At 34.7% G+C, this 22405-nt stretch overlaps 1 protein-coding gene across 2 annotated transcripts in view; it reads left to right on the top strand.

Moving 5' to 3' along the window:
• NBAS (NBAS subunit of NRZ tethering complex) overlaps window positions 1–22405 on the top strand; it is a 381587-nt gene that overhangs the window by 161513 nt on the left and 197669 nt on the right. For both annotated transcript variants that reach the window (XM_017526040.2, XM_017526057.2), the window contains 4 exons: window positions 3655–3717; window positions 5752–5874; window positions 15017–15119; window positions 18513–18742. In XM_017526040.2, coding sequence (XP_017381529.1) covers window positions 3655–3717; window positions 5752–5874; window positions 15017–15119; window positions 18513–18742 — 519 coding nt within the window. The remainder of the gene's footprint in view (window positions 1–3654; window positions 3718–5751; window positions 5875–15016; window positions 15120–18512; window positions 18743–22405) is intronic.

Raw genomic sequence — 22405 nt, 5'->3', positions numbered from 1 at the left:
GGAATGGGCGACTTCCCGTGGCTCCAATCGCCAGCCAAAAGGGCACCTGGACCGGTGTATTTTGTATGGAGAACCGGAGAACCGCTGCTCTGGGGCGCCGACAAAGCAGCCGCGCGGGGCAAAGCAACGGCACCGGCCGGCATAGCCGCACTGGCCGAAACAGCCGCGCTGGCGACCGTGGAGCTCCTCCGCCTGGGAATTTCCTAGTCTGTGGGCAATAAAAATGCGGCGTCCACTTACCCTCTGCGCTTTCACTGGGAGCTGCAATCCTGAGCTGTTCCTAAACGGCCATCTTGGATCCTCCCCAATATGGATTTTTTTTTAAAGAAAATTTCAGTATCTTCCTTTTCCGTGTTTGGAAATAGCATGAGGAGGTGTTTTTGTTGCGTATATAAATGGTTTATTGAATGGTCTAATTCATTCTGGAAATTCATAACCTTCAGACCTTTGGGCAATGTTCTTACATTTTTTCCTTGGTAAGTTTATTTGTACTCTTCTCTTTTCTTCATTCCTTCTTCTTGTAGGGAAAGGTAAATCAGAGTGGAGTCAGCATCTGTTTATTATTCAGACCTGTATCCATGTGAACACAGGCTACCTCACATCCCTAGTAGAGAACAGCAGAGTATAGCAAGTGTGTCTCTGAGAACTGTAGGTCTTCAGTAGGCAGCCAAAGGAAGGTAAACTAGATAGTATTCATAGATTTTTGTAGCAAAATGTTGTTTTCCATCATTAAAAAACCTCAACCCAAAGACTATCAGTGTGGCAGTAGTCAGATTGCTCCTCCCTGGATGGTGACAGGAAATGGAGAAGCCTGCGAGAGCTGGAGTGGCAGGAATTTTCCTCCTTACCGAGCTCAGTGGGAACCTTATGGTTCCTTTGTCAGCTTCATATCTCATTTCTTGTTCCTAAGTCTACCAGGCAAAATTATTGACTTCCAACTCATGTGTATAACTGTTAAAAATAAATATATTAGGCTTTGTTTTCCAGTAAGCTCAATTAGCATAAATATCAATTAGAGCTTATCTATTAATTATTAAATAGTAATTTGCTTACTTTGAGGAGATTGTCATGGTATCAATAGGATGATGATCTTAACAGAACATATTTTTATGTAGATGTTACAGTTATCAGATTAACATATTTGGTTTTGAATAGTGAGTGAGCTAAGAAATGCCTCTCATATATACATGGCCAAAAGCTTTTCTTAGCCTCAGATTAATGATCCCTGAGCTAACATTTTTTATGTAAACACAATAAATGGCTTGATATTTTCTTCCATTTATTTCTTAATGATTTCTCATTTTCTAAGTAACTTGTAGTTATAAATTTGCCTTGTATTAAAATATAGGGCTCAAAATATTTTGTGTTGTTCTGTTTGTTCTTCATGCCAAGTTTGTCAATTTATATTCTCTCAGTGATTATTCGTTTATTTTTTGTGGTTAAAATAGTTGTTATTTATCAAATGGTAAACTGTAAATACATCCATTTTCTGTTTTAAGCAATGAGCAATCACTCATTTAATCTAATTAAATTTTTGTGGATCTTACCTAGGCAGATTATTTAATCTGGCTAAAAAAATCCTTACTCGTTATGTTTGTGAATGTCATTTCACAAAGGAAGAACATTGTATTCTCTAATATGTATGATAAATGATTATAATAGAGCTGTAAAATGATAATTAAAAAAATATTGCTGAATAAGGTCAGGTACAGTTGCTCATGCCTGTAATCCCAGCACTTTGGAAGGCCAAGGCAGGACAATCAGGAGAATAAGTTGAGTCCAGGAGTTTGGGACCAGCCTGGGCAACACAGGGAGACTTCATCTCTACAAAAACATTTAAAAATTAGCTGGGTGTGGTGGCGTGCAACTTTAGTCCCAGCTACTCAGAAGGCTGAGCCAGGAGGATGGCTTGAACCCAAGAGCCAGAAGTTTCAGTGTGCCATGATCATGCCACTGCATTCCAGCCTAGGTGGCAGAGCAACACTCTGTCTCTGAAAAAAACCACACACACACACACACACACACACACGCACACACACACACAGCTATATGAGTATGGCAAGGGAAGTTTGCTCTGATGAATAGTCTTCTGAAGTACTTTAAGTAGACCATACCCCACTTAAGTAGACCATACCCTACTCATCACTCTTGTTCAAAGCCTAAAACTTAGTTCAAACAGATAGTGTTATCTTTGTAAATTTGCACTGATAATTGTCAAATAGATTTAGACCAGGCAGATTGTTAGTTTTGAAAATAATGAAGGTTTTTTGTCCAAAGTAGGACATTTTTAGTTTTCCAAGACCAGGCAAAGATTTTTGTTTTGGCTTCTTATTAATAAAACCATTGCTCTCTCTGGTCCGGGCCTCCAAGATGACAAAGAAAAGAAAGAACAGTGGTTGTGCCAAAAAGGACTGCAGCCGCATGCAGCCTGTTTGCTGCACCAGCTGTGCCTGATGGATGCCCAAGGACAAGGGCATTAAGAAAGTCGTCATTTGAAACATAGTAGAGGCTGCAGCAGTCACGGACCTTTTTGAAGTGAGCGTCTTTGATGCCTATGTGCTTCCCAAGCTGTATGTGAAGCAATGTTACTGTGTGCGTTGTGCAATTGACAGCAAAGTAGTCAGGAATCAATCTCGTGAGGCCCGCAAGGACCGAACACCCCCACACCGATTTTGACTGCAGGGGCTGCTCCATGACCTCCACCAAAGCCCATGTAAGGAGCTGAGTCCTTAAAGAATGAAGACAGACTATTCTCTGGAGAAAAATAAAATGGAAATTGTGCTTTAAAAAGTAAATAAAAGCCTAAGATCTTGCTGGAATTCAAGTGGAGCATTGCATTGAAGGTACCTGCGAGTAGCAGGGGCAGTGTTTCTCAGTTGAGAGTGTTTGGGACACAGAGCTGTGTAGGCTGAAAGAGGGCTTTTATAGCAGTTAGAAGCTTTTTTCACCATCTCCCTATATTCACTTGCACGTGTGTTGTGCCATACTTAATCTTCCCTGTCAGCCACATTTTTATTAGTTTGTGATCTTTTTCATGATAGTGTTTCTCCTAGTCCCTGTTTACTGGCTTCCTCAGAAAGCATTTGCTTTTTATCTTCACTCCCTACTAGGGATTATCTGTGTGATGGATATACTTCTCACTGATTCCTTAACATTGAAATGGATGGGATTCCCTTCCATTAATGCCCAGGGGATGGCTATGAGAAGAATTTTCCTGAGTATAGAGAATCCTAATGGAAACTTCCTGGAGTGGAGGGGTTCCTAAGGAGACAGGCCTAGGAGAAAGCCGACATGGCTATGTCTCTTCTTAATCTATTTTATTGGTTTTGAAGAACAGTAGTAAGTAGTGATTTTACCCTTTACCTCTTCTTAAATAAACAATTGATTTATAATATTTTTTTTTACCTCTAAGCACAACTGAACCAAAAGTAGCCTGGAAAATAGTTGCTTATATCTGACTAATCTGTAACAAAGAATGTTGCTCTACTCTAGCATTTCTTATCTTATTCTCTGGAATCATTAATAATTAGGTAATATTGGTATACATCACATATAAAAGAAGCATCTTTCCTTTTTTTTCACTTTATTAACTTTTGTATTTTATTTAAAAGGTGAATACTAAAGGCCTTTTTTTTTTTTCTTTTAATTTATTAGTGATAAGACAGAGGTGACCACAACTCTTCATGACATGGTAGACCAACTGGAACAAATTCTCAGGTGAGAAAAATGACAGTTTTTTGGCTCCATGCTTATTAAGGCGATTTGTCCAAGAAATGTCATGTTAAGTCTGCCTGTGAGTCATTGTTTCTGTTTTGACCTCATATTTGTTTGATGTCTTGGGAGTTAATTTTCCCAACAACAAATACACTGCACCCCTGTTAAAGCGGAGTGTTAGAATAATAACATGGTCTTTGAAACCCATGTTCTAATTTAGATGTTGCGGTTGCCACTTACTAGCTATATTATCTTTGGGCCTAGGGTTTTCTTATCTGTAGTATCTAATTCATGAAATTGTGAAATCAATATTAGATTAAGCATTTAAAGTGCCTAATACATAGTAAGCACATAAGAAATGTTAGTTCCTCCAGCAATTATTGCATCTTGATCAGCAAACAATGTTTATTACACTAACTTTCCTTTTTAGTGCATAATACATTCAACTGACTGTACTATGTCAAACTGCATTAGAACTCTCATGTAACACTGTAGTGATATTCTTTACTGTCATAATATAATGTTAAACTATCTCTTCTGGAGATGGAAATAGTCTTAATTTTCCCTGTAGGAATGTCTGATATTGTTTACTAATACTTATTTTTATGTTTATATAAATACACACATTTAAGTATTGTATTAAAAGTAAAATTTTAAGAATAACAAACTTTGGTCTTCCAATATATAGTTGTAGAAATTATAGCTAATGACATTACTAATAGTAGTATGTATGATAATTTGGAGTCTACTGATTAGAAATCTTATTCAAATTAATGGACTTTATTGTAAAAATATTTCAAGTTGCCTTTAAGGAAACAGAATGTTTTTGTGTATCATAATATCTGAGTTTAATGGAGAATTAACGGTTCAGTTTCCTGAAGACCTGTGTTTATTATTACTTAGCTTGATTCCTGTTATTCTGTTTCCTGAAAGTTATACAGTTGTATTTCCTGAAAACTGTTTATTTGCTAAATCAGCTTTTCCCATTTTAGGTTAGCTTGTGCTTCTCCTCCCTGCTACCTTCCTTACACGTTCAGTTTAGTTTGGCTAAGGCTTAGTGGGTTGAATCAATGTAAATTCATTTTCTACAAATCTGCATAGTTACCTTTATTTTGCTAATAAAATTGAGAAGAGATAGCTCAAAGAGAAGCAGTGAAATAAACGTAATTTATTTCGTCACATGTTTGCGGTCGTAACCACAGGTGGTCCTGTCATCAATACCTCAAGGAAACAGTTAACACCCTGCAGGTTTCTGGATAATGTTTAGGTTTCACTATTCAGCTTAATTTACTGTGCTTTCCAAATAAGAGCTTTTTATTCCTGTTCCACCACATAGCTCCAGATACTTGATAAATGTTTTCATATACATAATACCAGGCAACTTTACCCATGAAACTTATTTTCTGGAGAGTTACTGAGTTTTATCCAGTGACTGTACAGTCCTGTAGTTGTCAGTTGATAAATGTGAGATTTTGTGAGTTGGATATACGATGTTGATTATGGAATGGGATATCTCAAGAAGATTCATATGAGACAGAATTTTTGACATATCTTGTATATTTATACAATGGATTATTGACAGAGAATGAGCTTGATGATTTCCAGAGTCCTCTAACTGTAACATTCATAGTTTCTTGCTTTTCTAGTAGTCTTGCCTATAACAAAATACTCAATAGGATTAATAAGAGTTAAAACTGTACTGAAAGTCTAGATTTGGCTTATTTGACTGACATGATGCTTTTAGGTTACAGGGAAGTGGCAAAAAGCTTTTGAGATAAAGATATGTCGTGCTTTCTTTTAGTATGCCACTTAGCCCAACTACATTCTAATAAAAGTCAATTAGAAAGGTAAGATTTGTTATATAATTATTAGATTTTTTCTTTTTTTGCTGAGAATCAGTTATATGTAAAATTGCATTATACTATGTGATAATTCTTTTTAACACTAAACACTGAAATGCTTCCGATATGCCTTAGATTCTTAGAGACTCTTTTTGTTTGCTAGCAAGACATTAAATAATTCTTTTTTCACTTACAGTGTTTCAGAGCTTTTGGAAAAACATGGACTTGAGAAACCAATTTCATTTGTTAAAAACACTCAGTCTAGCTCAGAAGAGGCTCGCAAGCTGATGGTTAGATTGACTAGGCACACCGGCCGGAAGTGAGTAATAAAATTAATTGATACTGGGTCAATTAATTTTAAATATTTTTAAAAGTATTTCTCTTTTTCTGACAACCTCACTGTGTTGTAACTAATAATAAGCTGCACATAAAGTGTAAGTATAATTTAATAAGTTTTGATATATATTTATACATCATTATGATTAAGATAATAAACATATCCAATACCCCTGAAAGATTTTTAATTGCTCCTTTATAGCTTTTCCTCATCATGTTCCCTTCTCCTCATCAGGACTACCACTAATCTATTTTTTTTACCTCTGTATATTTCTTTGCATTTCCTAGAATTTTCTGTAAGTAAATCACACAGTGTAACTTTTTTGCTTGTATGTTTGTTTGGCTTCTTTCACTCAGTATAATTGTTTTGTGATTCATCCATGTTGTGTCATGGATCAGTAGTTTCTTTCTTTTTATTTGCTGAATAGTATTTTCATTGTATGGATTTTTCACATCCTGTTTACTACTTCTCTGTTGATGGACATTTGGATTATTTTGAGTTTTGGCTTTTACAAATACATTTGCTGTTTCTTTTCATATGCAAGTGTTTGTGTGGACATATACTTTCATTTCTCTTGGACAAACACCCAAGGATGAAATGGCAGGACCATTTGGTAGGTGCGTAGTTAACTTTTAAAAAACTGCCAAACTATTTTTTAAAGGATATGTACCCTTTTACTTTCCTACCGGTCTTGTAGGAGGGTTACTGTTGCTACATCCTGCATTGCTGTCCTATAGCCTCAGCAACACTTGGTGTGGTCAGTCTTTGAAAGTTGAGCTAGTTGAATAGGTATGTAGTGGTATCTAATTTTGGTTTGAATTACATTTCTCTAATGAGTGATTAATGTGGAGCATCCTTTTGTATGCTTATTTCCTGTCTGTATATTTTCTTTGCCTGTCTTTAAAACTGAGTTATTTTTCTTTTATTGAGTTTTGGGAGTTTTCTTATATATTCTAGATATCAGTCCTTTTATTAGATATATACTTTGTGAAGATTTTCTCCCATTTGTGCCCTATCTTTTCATTATCTTACCTTTGTGTTTTGAAGAATATGCTTTTTAAAAATTTGCCTTTTATTCAGTTTGTACTTTTTATTGCTTTACCACAATGTTTTTCTCCTACCTGTTTTAGCAAAATTTTTGGTTTTACATTTTACGTTTAGATCCGTGACTCATTTTGAGAGTCCATTTTTGCTTATTGTTCAAGGTATGGATCAAAAAACTTTTTATAGCTAATTATTCCACACCATTTGTTGAAAAAGCTATCCTTTCTCTACTGAATTACCTTTGCAATTTTGTTGAAACCTGTTTTCTGTATATATGGGGGCCCATTTTTTGATTATTTTGTCCTATTGATGTGTTTATCTTTCTTCCAGTACCATACTGTGTTAATTGTTGCAAATTTCGATTAAATCTTGAAATTAGGTAACATTAGTCTCCCAGCTTTGTTTGTTTTTTTCTTCCCAAAGTTGTTTTGTTTATTAGAGAGCCTTTGCAGTTCCATATGAAGTTCAGAAGAAGCTTATCAATTTCTTCATTTGGAATTTTGATAAGGATTGCATCAAATCTATAGGTCAGTTTCAAGAGTGTTGCTATCCTAAATCAATATTAAGTCTTCCAATCCATGAACATAGGATGTCTTTCCCTTACTTAGTTCATCTTTAATTTCTTTTGATGATCTTGTAGTTTTCAGTGTACTATTCTTACATTTATTTTGTTAAATTATTCTTAAGTATTTTATTCTTTCTTGGTCCTATTGTAAAAGTAATTGCTTTCTTAATTTCATTTTCAGATTGTTTCTTCCTAGTGTGTAGAAATACAGTTGATTCTTTGATTTATTGATCTTATGTTATCTAACTTTTCTGGACTTACATATTAGCTCTAATAATTTTTCTTTGCAGACTTCATGGGATTTCCTATATAAAAGATTACACTATCACAAGAAGGTAGATATTCCTTTGATATTGTTTCTTTTAATCTACCATATGAGTTGGTAGCAACATACTTTCTCCTCTCCAAGCTTTTTTTCTTTGTTGTCATATTATTTACTTTTATGTATGTTAAAAACTCCATTTTGCATTGTATTATTATTTGCAAGCAGTAAACTGTTTTTTAAAGTGATGAAAATAATATGAAAAATGTGTTGTATATTTATCCATGTAATTACCATTTCTGGCACTTACCATTCTTGTATGTAGACCTGTGTTTCCATCTGGTGTTATTTTCCTTTTGTCTGGAAGACTTCTTTTAATGTTGTTGTTGTTATTTTTTGGAGTGCTAGTATGCCAGTGATTCATTTGTTTATATCTTTGTTCGTTTAAAAAAATCTTTATTTCACATTTTTCTCTGAAGGATGTATTCACTTGGTATACGATTTAAATTTGAGTTTTTTTTTTTTTTTTTTTTTTTTTTTTTTTTTTTTTTTTAGTATACTACAGTACTGAAATTGCTCCACCATCTCCTAGCATGAATTTTTTTAATTGAGAAATCTGCTATCAGACTTAATCTATTTTTGATGTGTTTCTCATTTTTTAAATTGCTTTTGTGAATTTCTCTTTTTGATGTCAGTTTCAAATTGATGTATTATGGTATAGTTTTCTTCATCAAGCATCTTGGATCTTGGGTCTTTGGGTTTATAATTTCCATCCAACTTGGAAAATTTTTGCATATTGCTTCTCCTTTCTCTTCTGTTTTTTCCCCTTTCAGGACTCCAATTATACATCTGTTAGGACCTTTCAAGTTGCCTTACAGCTCATCAATACTGTGTTGTTTATTTGTTTTAATATTCTTACGTATTTGTGTTTCATTTTGGATAATTTCTATCATTATTCTTTAGAGTTCACTAAATCTTTTTTTCTCTAATGTCTCATCAATTTGTATGTTCATTATATTTTTCATTGAGACTTTTTTTAACCTCTAAGAGTTCAGTTTCGGTTTTTATTAAACTTTCATGTCCATTAGCTTTTTGAACATATATTAAACAGTTGTAATACATTTTAAAACATTCTTGTCTGCTTTTCTAGTACAAATGTTTGCTTTTTCTAATATTTATCTTCTTTTTAAAAACATCTTTTTAACATCTATGTTACGCATCTAATATCTGGGTAGGTTTTGAATAATGTTTTTTTCATTATCTATCATATTTTTCATTTCTTTCCATGCAAAAAAAATATATATATATATTTTGAGACAAAGTCTCACTCTGTGGCCCAGGCTGGAGTGCAGTTGGCTCACTGCAACCTCCACCTCCCGGGTTCAAGTGCTTCTCCTTCTTCAGCCTCCTGTGTAGCTGGGATTACAGGCATGCGCCACCACGCCTGGCTAATTTTCAGTGCAAAGTAATTTTATTGGATACTAGACATTATGAATTTTTCTTACTTGTATGTTATCATATTTTTGTATTTTTATAAATTTTCTTTTTAAAAAATAAGTTTTGTATATTTAAGGTATACAACATGATGTTATGGGATATATATAAATAGTAAAAAGGTTACTATAGTGAAAGAGATTAACATTCATCATCTCACATAGTTATCTATTTTATTTTGTTTGTTTCTGTGGCAGGAACAACTAAAATCTACTCCTTTAGCATGATCCCATATACAGGACAACTTTACTACCTATAGTCTTCATGGTATACACTAGACCTCTAGGCTTATTCATTTACATATCTGCTACTTTGTATCCTCTGACCTGCATCTCCTTGTTTGTCGCCTCCACAGCCTTTTATTTGGTGTCTATTTCTTTATATTTGATTTTGTAAAATTCCACATATAAGTGAAAACATGTAATATTTTTCTTCCTATGTCTTGTTTATTTCACTCAGCATAAATATTCTTATGTTTTTTTCTGGGACAGGGTTAATTTACTTGCAAACAGTTTAAGCCTTTTGCTTCTTGCAGTTGAGATGCAGGAAGAGCTCCTTCTAGGACTAATTATTCCCCATAACTGAGCTAGGACTCTCTTCAATGCCTGTGTGTCTTGTGGTTTTCCAGCCTGTGTGAACTTGACTTGTTTTCTTTTCCTAGCCTCAGGCAGTTTTACCTCAGGCATTTATGGCTTCTATTTGGCTGAATATTTGTGGGGATTCTTTGCAGATCTTGGGAATTTCTTTCAGTTCTGCTGTATCTTTCCTGGTACTTTGTTCTGTGTGTACTCTATCTGCTTTGGTTTCTCTGGAATTGCAGTTCTGTCTTCTCAATGCAGGGAGTCCACAACTCTCTGCTTAGATTTGTCCTTGTACTGTGGCCTGGAATCTTTCTCAAGGCAGCAAGCTGGTATAGTCTTAAAAGTCCTCTCAGCAGTGAGCCATGATTGTGTCACTGCTCTCCAGTGTGTGTGACAGAGTGAGACCTTGTCTCAAAAAAATAGAAAAAAAAGACTTGTTTATATTTCTCAGAGATCACTGTCTTTCACTGTCTGATGTCCAGTATTTTTGCATATTTTACTTGTGTTAGGCTGGAGAGTTAATTCATTTCCTTTTGCTTAATCTTTTCTGAATGTGAAAATCTCTTTGGAATTCTCCCTTAATCTGTGTGTTTCATGTCTTCTAAATTCTTGTAAGGAAGTCATATTCGGAAATTATCTTGACTTGGGAATCAGATAACTTGGATTCTGGTGTATTATCAACTCCTTTTTTATAAACAGTTGTGTACTGCTTCATGCATTTTTATAAAATGATCATACCATACCCCTGTAGCCAGCACTTAAATGAAGAAATAGTGCATTACTCTTCTGTCAGTGTGGGCTTCTCCGAGGCTAAGATTAGAGCATAAGTTGTTTGGAAGGTAATTCTAGCCAAGCATCAGTAGGAGAATGGGGAACTGAGACAGAAGGAAAGGGACCCAATACTGGTTGGATTATATCAGCAGGTTTACCACTGGGGCTCAGTATTGCTGGGGTCATCTATTCTAATGAAATTAGAAATTTTGCTAAGTTCTCCTTTGGAAGTTCATTTAGATCCAGTTTTAACAGAGATAGGAAAACTGAACAGTTAATATTCACTTTATAATTGTGCATTTATTGATGAATTGTTTGTTTACATTATTTAATGAATATTTTATTATGGATTTGACATACTTTGTGTCAGTATTATGCTTGATGTCTGGCTTACAAAGAAAAAGATATAGTACCACCCTGGTCCAATGGGAGATACACTCAATTAATATGAAGAGACTATCTATACAGGCTGTGGAGGCTATGCGAGAACTAACAGATTACTCTGTAGAAAAATTGGCAACATAATACATCAAATACATATTTAAAAAAGAAAAGAAAAACTGGCAACAGACTTGAAAGACATTTCAATTAGATGATATACAAATGGTCAATAAAGAAACTAACAACTTTTCGACCTATCGTATTAGTTTTTTGGGCAGGAATGTAGCAAATAATAAAGGTTATCTATGACTTTGAGGTGCTTGCTCAAAGGTAGGTGAAGATGCTGCTGTGAAGGTGGACATGAAGATCAGCAGAGAAGTCTGAACTGGAGTAACGGATTTCAGAATAATCCCCATGTGTGTATGGGAAGGTTAAATTCCAGATCTCTAGGGAGACTACATAAAAACGTAAAGAAGATTGGGGAAAAAAAAACTACCTCAAACACTAATCATGAAGGAGTAGAATTAAGTAAAGGCAACTTTTCAGGAACTTACTTTAAAGATTTTTTTTACCGAATTTGTAGGACTTAGAGATTCACCTTAACCCAACTATCAAAGAAAAAATACAGTCCAGCAGTAACATACTATTTCTTCCTATTTTGTAAGAGCTGCTCTATCACATCTTTCAGGATTAAGCTTGGCTCCTCCAAGCTTAATTGAATTCTTCTTCCCAGAAATTCCCTAGCATTTTTTATCTACCTCTCTTACTATCTGTCTCTTGCACCCATATTGTGTTATACTGCAACTATACTATAGTCAACACATATGCCTTAAGTTCCCTTCTAGATGATAATTTCTGCAGTGCAAATGTTACAGCCACCATACACCTCAGTTAGGAACTTACATATCACTGGCTCTATCTGGTAATTTAGGTAGTTTTGACTATTTAAATGCCTTAAGGTTTCTTTATAGCTACAAATGGATGGCCAATATTTCCAAGATCATGCTAATTTTACTCTAGAATCTGTTTTTCAGCAGGAAAGCGTTGCAATTGCTGCTAGATTACCTACCACCATCCCCTCCCTGAGTCAGTTCCCTAAATACTTACAGAGTCCCTGAAGTTAATTTCTACTCATGGTAATCTGTTTACTGTGAATATGTAAGAGAATATGATGCCTGTTTTCGTAGTAGTCTACTTGAAATGAATCTTCATTATTTTATGCATACTTCATGGCTTGGCCCTAAGTACCCATGGAATATTCTTATACATATTCTAAAGGGTGACAGATGTTAGCAAATCTGTCACAAATGTGTTTTACCAACTTGAATATACTACTATTCTTCCCTGGGAAATCCATATCTATTGCAAAGCTGCAACTAATGCATTTATGTTCAGAGATCAGTCTGTTAATTTGCAAACCTCTTGGTTAGTTTCTTCAAATTCTAGTCTTGATTCTTATTTGCTGAATATATTCTTAAAAAGACCATTGTAAATAATGCATAATAGTTTATTTTAATTAGAACTTTTACTTAGGGCTAGCCATGTGTGAGAAAACATTAATACCATATGCCCCAGTGTTGATGGCTTCCAGAAGAACAGCTGGGCTGTTAGAACTTGAATTCAGCTAGGCAGCGCCTAGGTCTGAGTTTATGAAGCAGGCGCAAGATGGACACTCACTTCATCAAACATTCTGTTACTTCTCTGCCTGTAAGAAATCTGAAAGAGGCCCTCCAGATCTTTGAAGTCTAAAGAGTTCGCATACCCAGGTCAAACAAATGGAACATTTCATGAATTTTCCTGAAATACTTGAAAATATATTAGTTTGTTTTGTGTATTTGTGTGCTGGAAGAAAAAAAGTATTCTCTTACACCTAATTGCATATGGAACAAGAGTAATTATTCATTTTGTATAATAAATATAAAATGCATAGGTAAATCAAACATGTGCTTATTAAAAATTTTAGGAGAAAAAATTTTAAAGACTGTATTTTTCAGTGTAATGATCCCAAATATATACTTTTTCTATAGCAATAACTGTTAAACACATCCAACCTATCTGCTTGTTTTCAATAAATAGTGTTTGGAAATAGTGATGATTTTTAAAGGCATTATAAAAGATAAAAAATAAAAAGATGCACAAAAAAGAAACATCATCTTGTTGGTATTTGACAAACATCAAACAAAAACCTGCTCTTCTTGAATAATATTCATGATTATGTAGAATGTCAAGACTAGAAAGTAAACATAAATGATGGTTCCATACTCATGTATATTTAAAATGAACTTTTGAGAGAGGCAGAGAGAATTACAGCATATTGTCTGTCCTGCTAGAAACAATGTTAGTATTACATACGTGACCTAAAAAATGAAAAAAAGAAACAAGATGTGTTTATAACTTCAGATTCATTCATTCATATCTGTTGAATGTTTATTACGTACAGAAAAATGGGGGGGGGTCTTTTCATATATTTTAGTATAAGTTAATGTTTATGCTATACAAAAAGGGAATCTAAAGTTCAGAGACATTAGAAAATATATTCAAATCCATGGATAATGTAGCTTATTTTTCTATTTAGGAGCATCTTGCTTCAATGCCTGTGTATTGTCAAAATTAATCTCATTTATTGCTTATCAGTCTTTGAGGTGGGCTTTCAGTGAGAAAAGTGAAAATCAGGAATATTAAATGACTTGCTCACAGTCACACAACTAATTTGTGACTCTGGGTGAAATTGGTAGCAAAACCTTTTCCCCTCTGTAGGAGAATCTGATGATTAATTTCCTAGCTCTGTAACTCTGGAAATCAATATAAAGTGGTTTTTAATCAGCTAGATTTTATAGGCCTCATTACTTAGATAAAACTGAAGGGCTGGGCATGGTGGCTCATACCTGTAATCCCAGCACTTTGTAATGCCTGAGGCAGGCAGATCATGAGGTCAAGAGATAAGACTATCCTGGCAAACAAGGTGAAACCCCATCTCTACTAAAATACAAAAATTAGCTGGGTGTGGTGGCGCACACCTATTGTCCCAACTATTTGGGAGGCTGAGGCAGGAGAATCCCTTGAACCTGGGAGGTGAAGGTTGCAGTGAGCCGAGATCACGCTACTGCACTCCAGCCTGGTGACAGAGCGAGACTTTGTCTCAAAACAAAAACAAAAACAAAAACAAAAACAAACAAACAAACAAACAAACAAAAACACCAAAAAACTGATCCCTGATTGGTAAATTGCCTCTGGCCTGGAGGAACTGTAAATGAACTAGAAATACCTGATAGGGGGTTTATGCTTTGGGCTTGCCTGAGTGTGTTGCAAGAGATGTTGGCTCTTTTAGGACTTGTAGCTTCTTCCTAAGCCAGACACAGCAACACCAACAACTACTCTCTGAGGCTTTGGCTTCTCGTACTGAGGCAGTCAACTGAGAAGATAACTCCTGGAGTGCTCTGTGAGCTGCTTTGTGGACCACTGCCAGTACTCTCACTGTAAGAAGCAGCTGATACTGCCCTGCTGGTGAGCTGCGGTTATTGTCCTCCAGACTGATGGCAAAGGCGGCCTGCAGTTGTCCTATGGGTGTGAATCTTTAGTTGAAGTCAAGAAGACTCCTTGACGGGGATTGCAGAGTGATGAAGATGGAATTTAAAACGAACCTCTGTCATCAAGTGCTTTTTCTGCTATATCAAAGCTGGTTTATCTTGCAGTGCTTCATCTTACCTTAGAAACTCACAGTTTCATACCTTTACCGTAATTACCATTCAATTTCATCCCAGCCTTGTGTCTGCTCAGGCTGTGACAGGCTGCTTTGACAGCATCTCTAGCATTGATGCATAGCTGCCCAACTTTCCCCTCTATCTTTAATCCAAGTGTTTTCCTGTAAATTTAAAGAAGATGTATTTGTTTTGATCATTTGGGAGCTGATGTGGTAGGTAGAGTGGTGGTACCAGTTTTTGTTTTTTTACCTTTTGACCATTTGAAGAAAGAGATTTTATTAATTGTTCTTTCCCTTTTCCTTCTCTTTCTTACGTGTTTTTCCAGGCAGCCTCCTGTCAGTGAGTCCCATTGGAGAACGTTGCTCCAGGACATGTTAACTATGCAGCAGAATGTGTACACATGTCTAGATGCCGATGCCTGCTATGAGGTAACTCTAGAACCATACACAATTTTTTAAAATTTAACAGTTTTGATGGTTATGGTTTATTGGATGCAAGAATTATGACCATAAGCTACACTGGAAGTAATACTATTTAATAATAGCTAGTAACTGACTAGTGCTTTATAGGTTGAACACTTTTTACTTAACCCCCTGTCTCCCTTGTCTTTTTTCATTGCAACGCTATCTGTTCACTGGGTTAATCGTCAGCTAGAAAATGTGAATCGTACTTGACTTTTCTCACTTCCATAGTTTTGGTGGTCACTAAAACTTACCTAATACATTTTTCAAACCTGTCCTGTTTTCCTCTCTGCTGAGCTGCAGCAATCCCCCTGCTTGTTTCCCTACTTCCATCTTTCTGGTTTACACTGATAAAGATTATTTTTCTAAAACAAATCTTTCCATGACACACCCCTTCTAAAAATCTGTTGTTGTTCCATATCAATAATCAAAAAGTAGCTCTACTCTTCAGCATGACATGGAAAGCTGCAGAGGATGCCAGCCCCCTTACCCCTTCCACTGTTGTCACTGTCAGCCATGTACCTTATGTTGCAGAAGCACCATCAAGCCTGTCGTCAGTTTCTCCATCCACCATGCTGTTTCATGTTCTGTCACTTTGCATACTTTGTTTTCTTGGCCTGCCATCTATTCTTCTTTCTTTTACTTAGAAAACTCCTAATAAATTTCACAACTCATCTCACTAATTATGTTCTCTAGGATTCCTTCCTTTGTCCTTCCACATAAATGGCTTCTACTATAGTCTTTCTTTAAAATGTAGTTATTTGTTTGTTTGTGCATTTCTTTTGTTTGGTCATCAGCTCCTAGACAGACATTACTATATCATGCGCTTTCTCATATCCCCTAGTGCATGTTATAACATATGGAATATAAAGGATATATAAGAAATGGTTGTCAACTGACTGGGAGTGTAATCCAGGGGCATTTACTCATTAATTCGGAAGAGATATATCCGTGTGTGTGTGTGTGTGTGTGTGTGTGTGTGTGTGTGTGTCCAATTGCCAAGTCAGAGGCAGATTACCAATATATATATTTCCATTTTATATTTTTAAAATCTCCAAGTCAGAGGCAGTTTACCAATATATGTATTTTGTTTGTATGGAAAAAATAACCTAACTCATTTTTAATAAGATGTAGTCTAAAACAAGTTTTTTAATTTGAATTTTCTTGTTAAATAAGCCAGACTCAAAATCATAAAGAGTATTTCTTGTGTCGCTTTGCTCTGATGCCACAAAACATGACCCATTGATGAAATCAGAATTGTAAAAATAGGCCTCTGCATTGTGAAATTGTTCAGTTTTTAAATTCAGGGTAATTTTAACAAAAGAGTGCTAATGTAGACTATTGAGAAATAAATGGTTTTATATTTGAATTTCAAGTTTTTAAATGCATGCATAACTGTAATGTTTATATTGATGATTACAGTCTCTGACCACATATAACTGCTATTGTCTTCCCCTTTTGCATCTAAAACAAAATCTGAAACCAACTTCATCAGAAAATAATTTGTATGCACATGAGATCTCAAACCCAATTGTTAGCTAATTTGTTTGAGGTAGTGTTTTTACATTGGAGTGGCATTATTTTGATACATTCTTATTTCTGATTCTGATTGCAAAATTGGCAGTAAGTATATTACATTTGAATTAGTTTCAGTGTGGAGTAATCTATCAAAACAACTCATCATATTACATTTAAAAAATATTTTAACACCTTTTTATTAGGTTTGATATTTTAGTTACTTTTGTCCGTGGGCATGCCTTGTTGAGAAAACATTTAAAAGCATATTATAACAGTTCTGAAAAGGTTCTACGGATTTGACAAACTTAAAATTTTAAATATAATTTAAAATATGCTATGTTGTCTTAGTGACTTGGTTGTTAGATTTTGCTGTCCTAGGAAAATAATTTGAAACTTCAGTGGCATAATTTTGAAAATGTTAGATGAAGATTTATATATAGCTTATAGAACAGAAATCTATGTTGTTCATTTTAGCAAACACTTTCAAGATTTAGGATGAATATATTTTTCAGTATTGGACATTGACTCTTTACAGCTTACTTGAGTAGACCAAAGGAATATGGAGAAACTATCACATATAAGTCATTTGGGTTAGACTTATTGTAAGCCATTTTTATCTGTCAGATATAGGTGATTAGGGTTGCTCTTTAATAGTTTGCTTTCTGTCACAGTATCTATTTTATGGTGGATCCCTCTTAGATATAGTGTTTTTATCTTTGTCAAACATCTTAGCAAAGACCTGTCTAAGAATACTTTCTGCAGAAAGCCTAGACACAAAGAAGTGAAAATAAGGGCATCCTCTGAAGGTTGGATGATCTTCTTAATTATATTGAAACTCTTGCTTCTCCATTACATGTTATTGTTTTAAAATCTCTTATTTCTGTGCTATCCTCATCCAACTGTAGCATGACAGGGAAGTGCATTTTTGGGGAAGTTCTTATATTAATTATATATACCATTATTAGTGTATGTTTAAAAGGATTGCTTTATTTACAAAAACAATCTCAATTATGAATTAATTTTATGTTAATTGATGTTGTTAGTTGCCTAGTAGAGCACAACGATATTTGTATGAATACCTTCAGTGTCTCTTGTTTTATTTAAATAATTTTTAATATGCAAGTTATTAAACTCAACATTATAATATATTGTAATTTTGTTAACTGGTTATAAGTATAGCATTTATGGCATAGCTATTTAATTCATAAGACTGAATTCAGATGCTTTAAGGAAGTATGAATTATATGTATCATAGTCAAATATTTTTCTTGTAAGAAATTAAAATGGGGCTGGGTGCAGTGGCTCATGCTTTTAATCCCAGCACTTCGGGAAGCCAAGATGAGAGGATTGCTTGAAACCAAGAGTTTGAGACCAGCCTGGGCAACCTAGCAAGAAGCCTTATCAAAAATGAAAATTAAAATTAAAAAAAAAAAAGTAGAAATGGTTAAAAATAGTTTTAAGCAAAATGGGCCCCGTTTAGAATGGGACAATATGTCTAATAAATCCTGATTTTAATGAATATCAGCTTCAGATGCTTGACCCAAGTATTTATTGTGATACATTAAAAATATTATGCTTAATTTTGGTTTGGTCAATGAAATTATTCTTTCTTCTTTCTAAAGGATTGACTTTTTTTAATTGAGGGGAAATTGACCTAATGTAAAATTAACCATTTTAAAGTATACAATTCATTGTCATTTAGTACATTTTCAGTGTTGTGCAGCCACCACCTCTAGGATGGATGTGTTTTTAATTTCTTTCATTTGGATTTCAGAGCCTTCATTTCATTGAGAACTGAACCTTCCCTCTTTATTACTAATTCCAGTTTCTTCTTTTTTTCAGATATTTACAGAAAGCCTTCTGTGCTCTAGTCGCCTTGAAAACATCCACCTGGCTGGGCAGATGATGCACTGCAGTGCTTGTTCAGCAAATCTGCCAGCTGGAATACCCCATAAAGGGAGACCCCACTACAGGGTCAGTTATGAAAAGAGTATTGATCTGGTCCTGGCTGCCAGCAGAGAGTACTTCAATTCTTCTACCAACCTTACAGATAGCTGCATGGATCTAGCCAGGTAGAATAACTCCATATTCTTCCATAGATGGAGGGGGAATGCCAGAATATACAAACTGCATTGCTATTCTTTCCTTTACAAAATATATTATCACAGGTACAGATTGACTGCCCTTTATGGGGCACAGTAATTTTTTGCTTGAGTATAACAAGAAAACTATGTACGTAATGAATGTCCATCAGCTTCTTAAACCTTTTTCTCCAGCGTGCTTTCCTGTGTTCATTTTTGCTGATTATCTGTAAGGCTGTATTTCTTTTTTGTTGGAAGAGATTCATATGATAACCTATAAATTCAAGTTGTGAAAATTTTCAGTATGCCTAAGTTGTGTCTGTCTTGTTCACGTAGCTTTCACTTTGTTTAGAGACAAGGGACCTAAATGCCAGGGGATAAGTCTTAAAAAAAAAAAGAGAGAGAGAAGGGACCCGATTAAATGATAAACCTCAGAAGTTGCTTCCTGGCTGAAATTAAGACTATAAATTCAGTTCCTCTCATCACCATTGTACTCCTATTTTAGCCCACCCCTCTTGTTTAACACTGGAAACGTGTGTTCATGACCTGAGTTCTTATAAGTAAGTATACACAATTGCAGTGATTTTCTTTTAGAAGAATTTATTTAGGATTTAAGGTTGCTTTTTATAAAGTTAGTTTTTTATAAAATTAAAAGAGCCTAATAAACATTGATCAAAGAACAAAACATGTATCACCTCTGTATTAATCAATCTTAAAAGCTTAAAAAAGATAATTTTACTTGTTCAACATTTCAGAAAAGTGGTTTATAGACAGTCCCCAACTTAAGATGGTTCAAATTCCAAGATTTCAACTTTATGATAGTGTAAAGTGATGTGCATTCAGTAGAAACAGTACTTTGAGTACCCATACAACCATTGAGTTTTTCACTTTCAGTTCAGTATTCAGTAAATTACCTGAGAAATTCAACTTTCATATAAAATAGCCTTCGTGTTAAATGATTAAAAGCCTAGCCAAACTGTGGGCTAATGAAAGTGTTTTGAGCACTTTAAGGTAGGCTAAACTGAGCTGTGATGTTTGTTAGGTGTATTAAATGCATTTTCAATTTGTGATATTTTTAGCTTGCCATGGATTTATTCAGACATGACCCCATTGTAAGTGGAGGCACATCCTCAATTATATTATGTCCTCTCTCCCCTGCCTTCTGACTGATACGCTGCTGTTCACACCACTAGCCATTTTTCAACTCTCTTTTGCAGTGTCTAGTTTCTCTAACATGTATTTCTCCTTCCATTTGTACCCTGGACAGCTGAGTCTGTTTTGTTTCTCTTTTCTAGACCCTGCTCTACTTTTCTTACTCAGAGTTGTGCTGATCCTCATTCATTTCTAGAGACATACTTTTTCATTTATTTTTCCTCCTCAAGGCAGTTGACAATTTTTCTGAGCACCTGAGTTTGTCATGTAACCTCTGAGTTTTTGTTAAGTTTATCCTGTTTTCTCAGATTTTCTAGTTAACAATCTATAAGATATTCTCCATTTTATTTGATGGGAATTATCCACTCACCATTTAAATAAAATAATGAGATTTTTGAGCCTAATCATATGTCCACTATTTTACACATATACCTGTATACAGTTTTACAAAAATGAGATAATGCTATATATTTCTTTTTGTTACATGCTTTTTTCAGTTAAGCTAGTGTGTACAGATATGCAGCATTTTCATATGCTTTACAGCATTGTGTCGAGTGGTTGTGCTAGATTTACTCAGTTCTTTTCTGACGGCATTTAATATGCCTTTTCATTGTCTGAGAAGCAGCAGAGTGTCAGAGGCTAAGAACACAGTTTGTAGTGGCAGATGTCTGTGTACAGATCCACGTTTGTCCAGCTAACAGCCGTGTGACCCTGGGCCAGTCATCAGGGCCTCAGATTCTTCACCTGTAAAATGCAGATGATAGTAGGATTATGTCATAGGGCTATTGTAATATTAACTGAGTAGGCAAAGTGATTAGGCCTGTGCCTGTTCTAGATAGATAATGCAAAGTGGAATTGCTGAATCGAAGGGTAAGGACCTACAAAATTTTGATATATGTTATCAAATGACACCAGTTTATTTTCCATTAATAAGGCACTAAAGGGCCTCTTCCCTAAATTAATTTTCAGTCTTTCCAGTGTTTGTCTGTTGAACAGCTTCATTTGCACTTTTTCTTTTGAAACTTGCTTCTAGCCTTTACTTATTTTTCTTTTGGGATGTTCATCATTTTACTTTTGATTCTTAGGGGCTCATTTTGGGGCCTATGGTACGTTTCTGCTATGCCTATCTCAAATATTTTACTACATTGCCAAGTTTTATTATATATGATTTATCTTTCCAATTGCTCTTCAGAATTTTTAAATTGTGATTCTTTTACAGTTTCTGTCTTTGCTGTCATTTTTTGAAAGACTTTTAATTCCCAAGACTATTAAGATAATTTTTCATAATTTTTAGTGCTTTGATAGGTTTAATTTTTATATTTCAGTTTTACCTTTATTTGGAATTCGTTTTAATACTTTGATTGTGGTAGCAGTTGAAACACCTTCGTTTTACAAACATGCCACATGTGTATAACGTGGCACCCCACTGATTGCAGCCTGTGAGCCTGAGTGTATTTCAGTGTTTACAGTTATATTGAATGTAGAAAATAACCCACACATTCTTACTGAATAAAGTATTATTTATTAATTGAGGAAGCAATAAATATCTAAACAATACAAAAAGGATATATTGGAGAGATTAATTTTTCCCCTAGAAGACTAATTTCAGACCTAGCAAAGCTTAAAGGCAACTCCTCCCCCTAGTTCACCCATTTTCTCCCCATCAGTAATATCTTATCTCAGAAGGAATTATGTTTTCACAAACCATGTTATTGAACTTGACAAAGTTGTTTAAAGCAGTTAGCTCTTTCTTTTCTCCTAAGTGATTCTATTTTTATTTCAAATGATGAAAATAGCAAATAGAATAGCCTTTGAAACTGGGACTTGCATTTGATCTCAATCTTTTTGGCAGGTGTTCCCCAGAGATCGTTTAAAAAGCTGCTTCTTCTGTATTTCTCCTTCATTGCATCTCTTTCTCTCCCACAAGGACACACCTTAGTTTCACAAATATGCTCTATGTGTATAATGTGGTACCGAACCGATTGTGACCTGTGAGCCTGTATGTATTTTAATGTTCACGTTTATATTGAATACAGAAAATAGCCCATACATTCTTACTGATTAAAGAGTTATTTTCAAACTCTTTAAAAATAAATTGTTGAGGAAGCAATAGATATCCAAACAATACAAAAAGAATATAGGTATAGATCATAAGTCTCCCTCCACATTCTAGTTCCCCTAACTTTATCCTTAAGTAATTTTTAAATGTTGGTTGCTTATATATCCTTCCAAAACATTTTATTAAATGTTACCTCTTCTTTCTTAAATCACGAATAAGTTCTTACTATTATGTATACCTTACTGTTCCTTATTTTGTTTTTCACTTATATTCTGTATTGAAGGTTTTTTCATTTGCATATGGACAGGTCAGTTTTATTCCTTTTTGATGGTTGTAGAACATTTCATTGTTTTACTTTTATATAATTTATTTAATTTTTTCCTGATTTGGTATGCATTTTAAAAACAATCTGGGCCGGGCGCGGTGGCTCAAGCCTGTAATCC

This window comes from Cebus imitator, unplaced genomic scaffold (assembly GCF_001604975.1).
Source record: "Cebus imitator isolate Cc_AM_T3 unplaced genomic scaffold, Cebus_imitator-1.0 Scaffold1, whole genome shotgun sequence".
Taxonomy (NCBI): Eukaryota; Metazoa; Chordata; class Mammalia; order Primates; family Cebidae; genus Cebus; species Cebus imitator.
The sequence above is the reverse complement of the archived record's forward strand: the minus strand, read 5'-3'. Positions and strand labels throughout refer to the sequence as shown.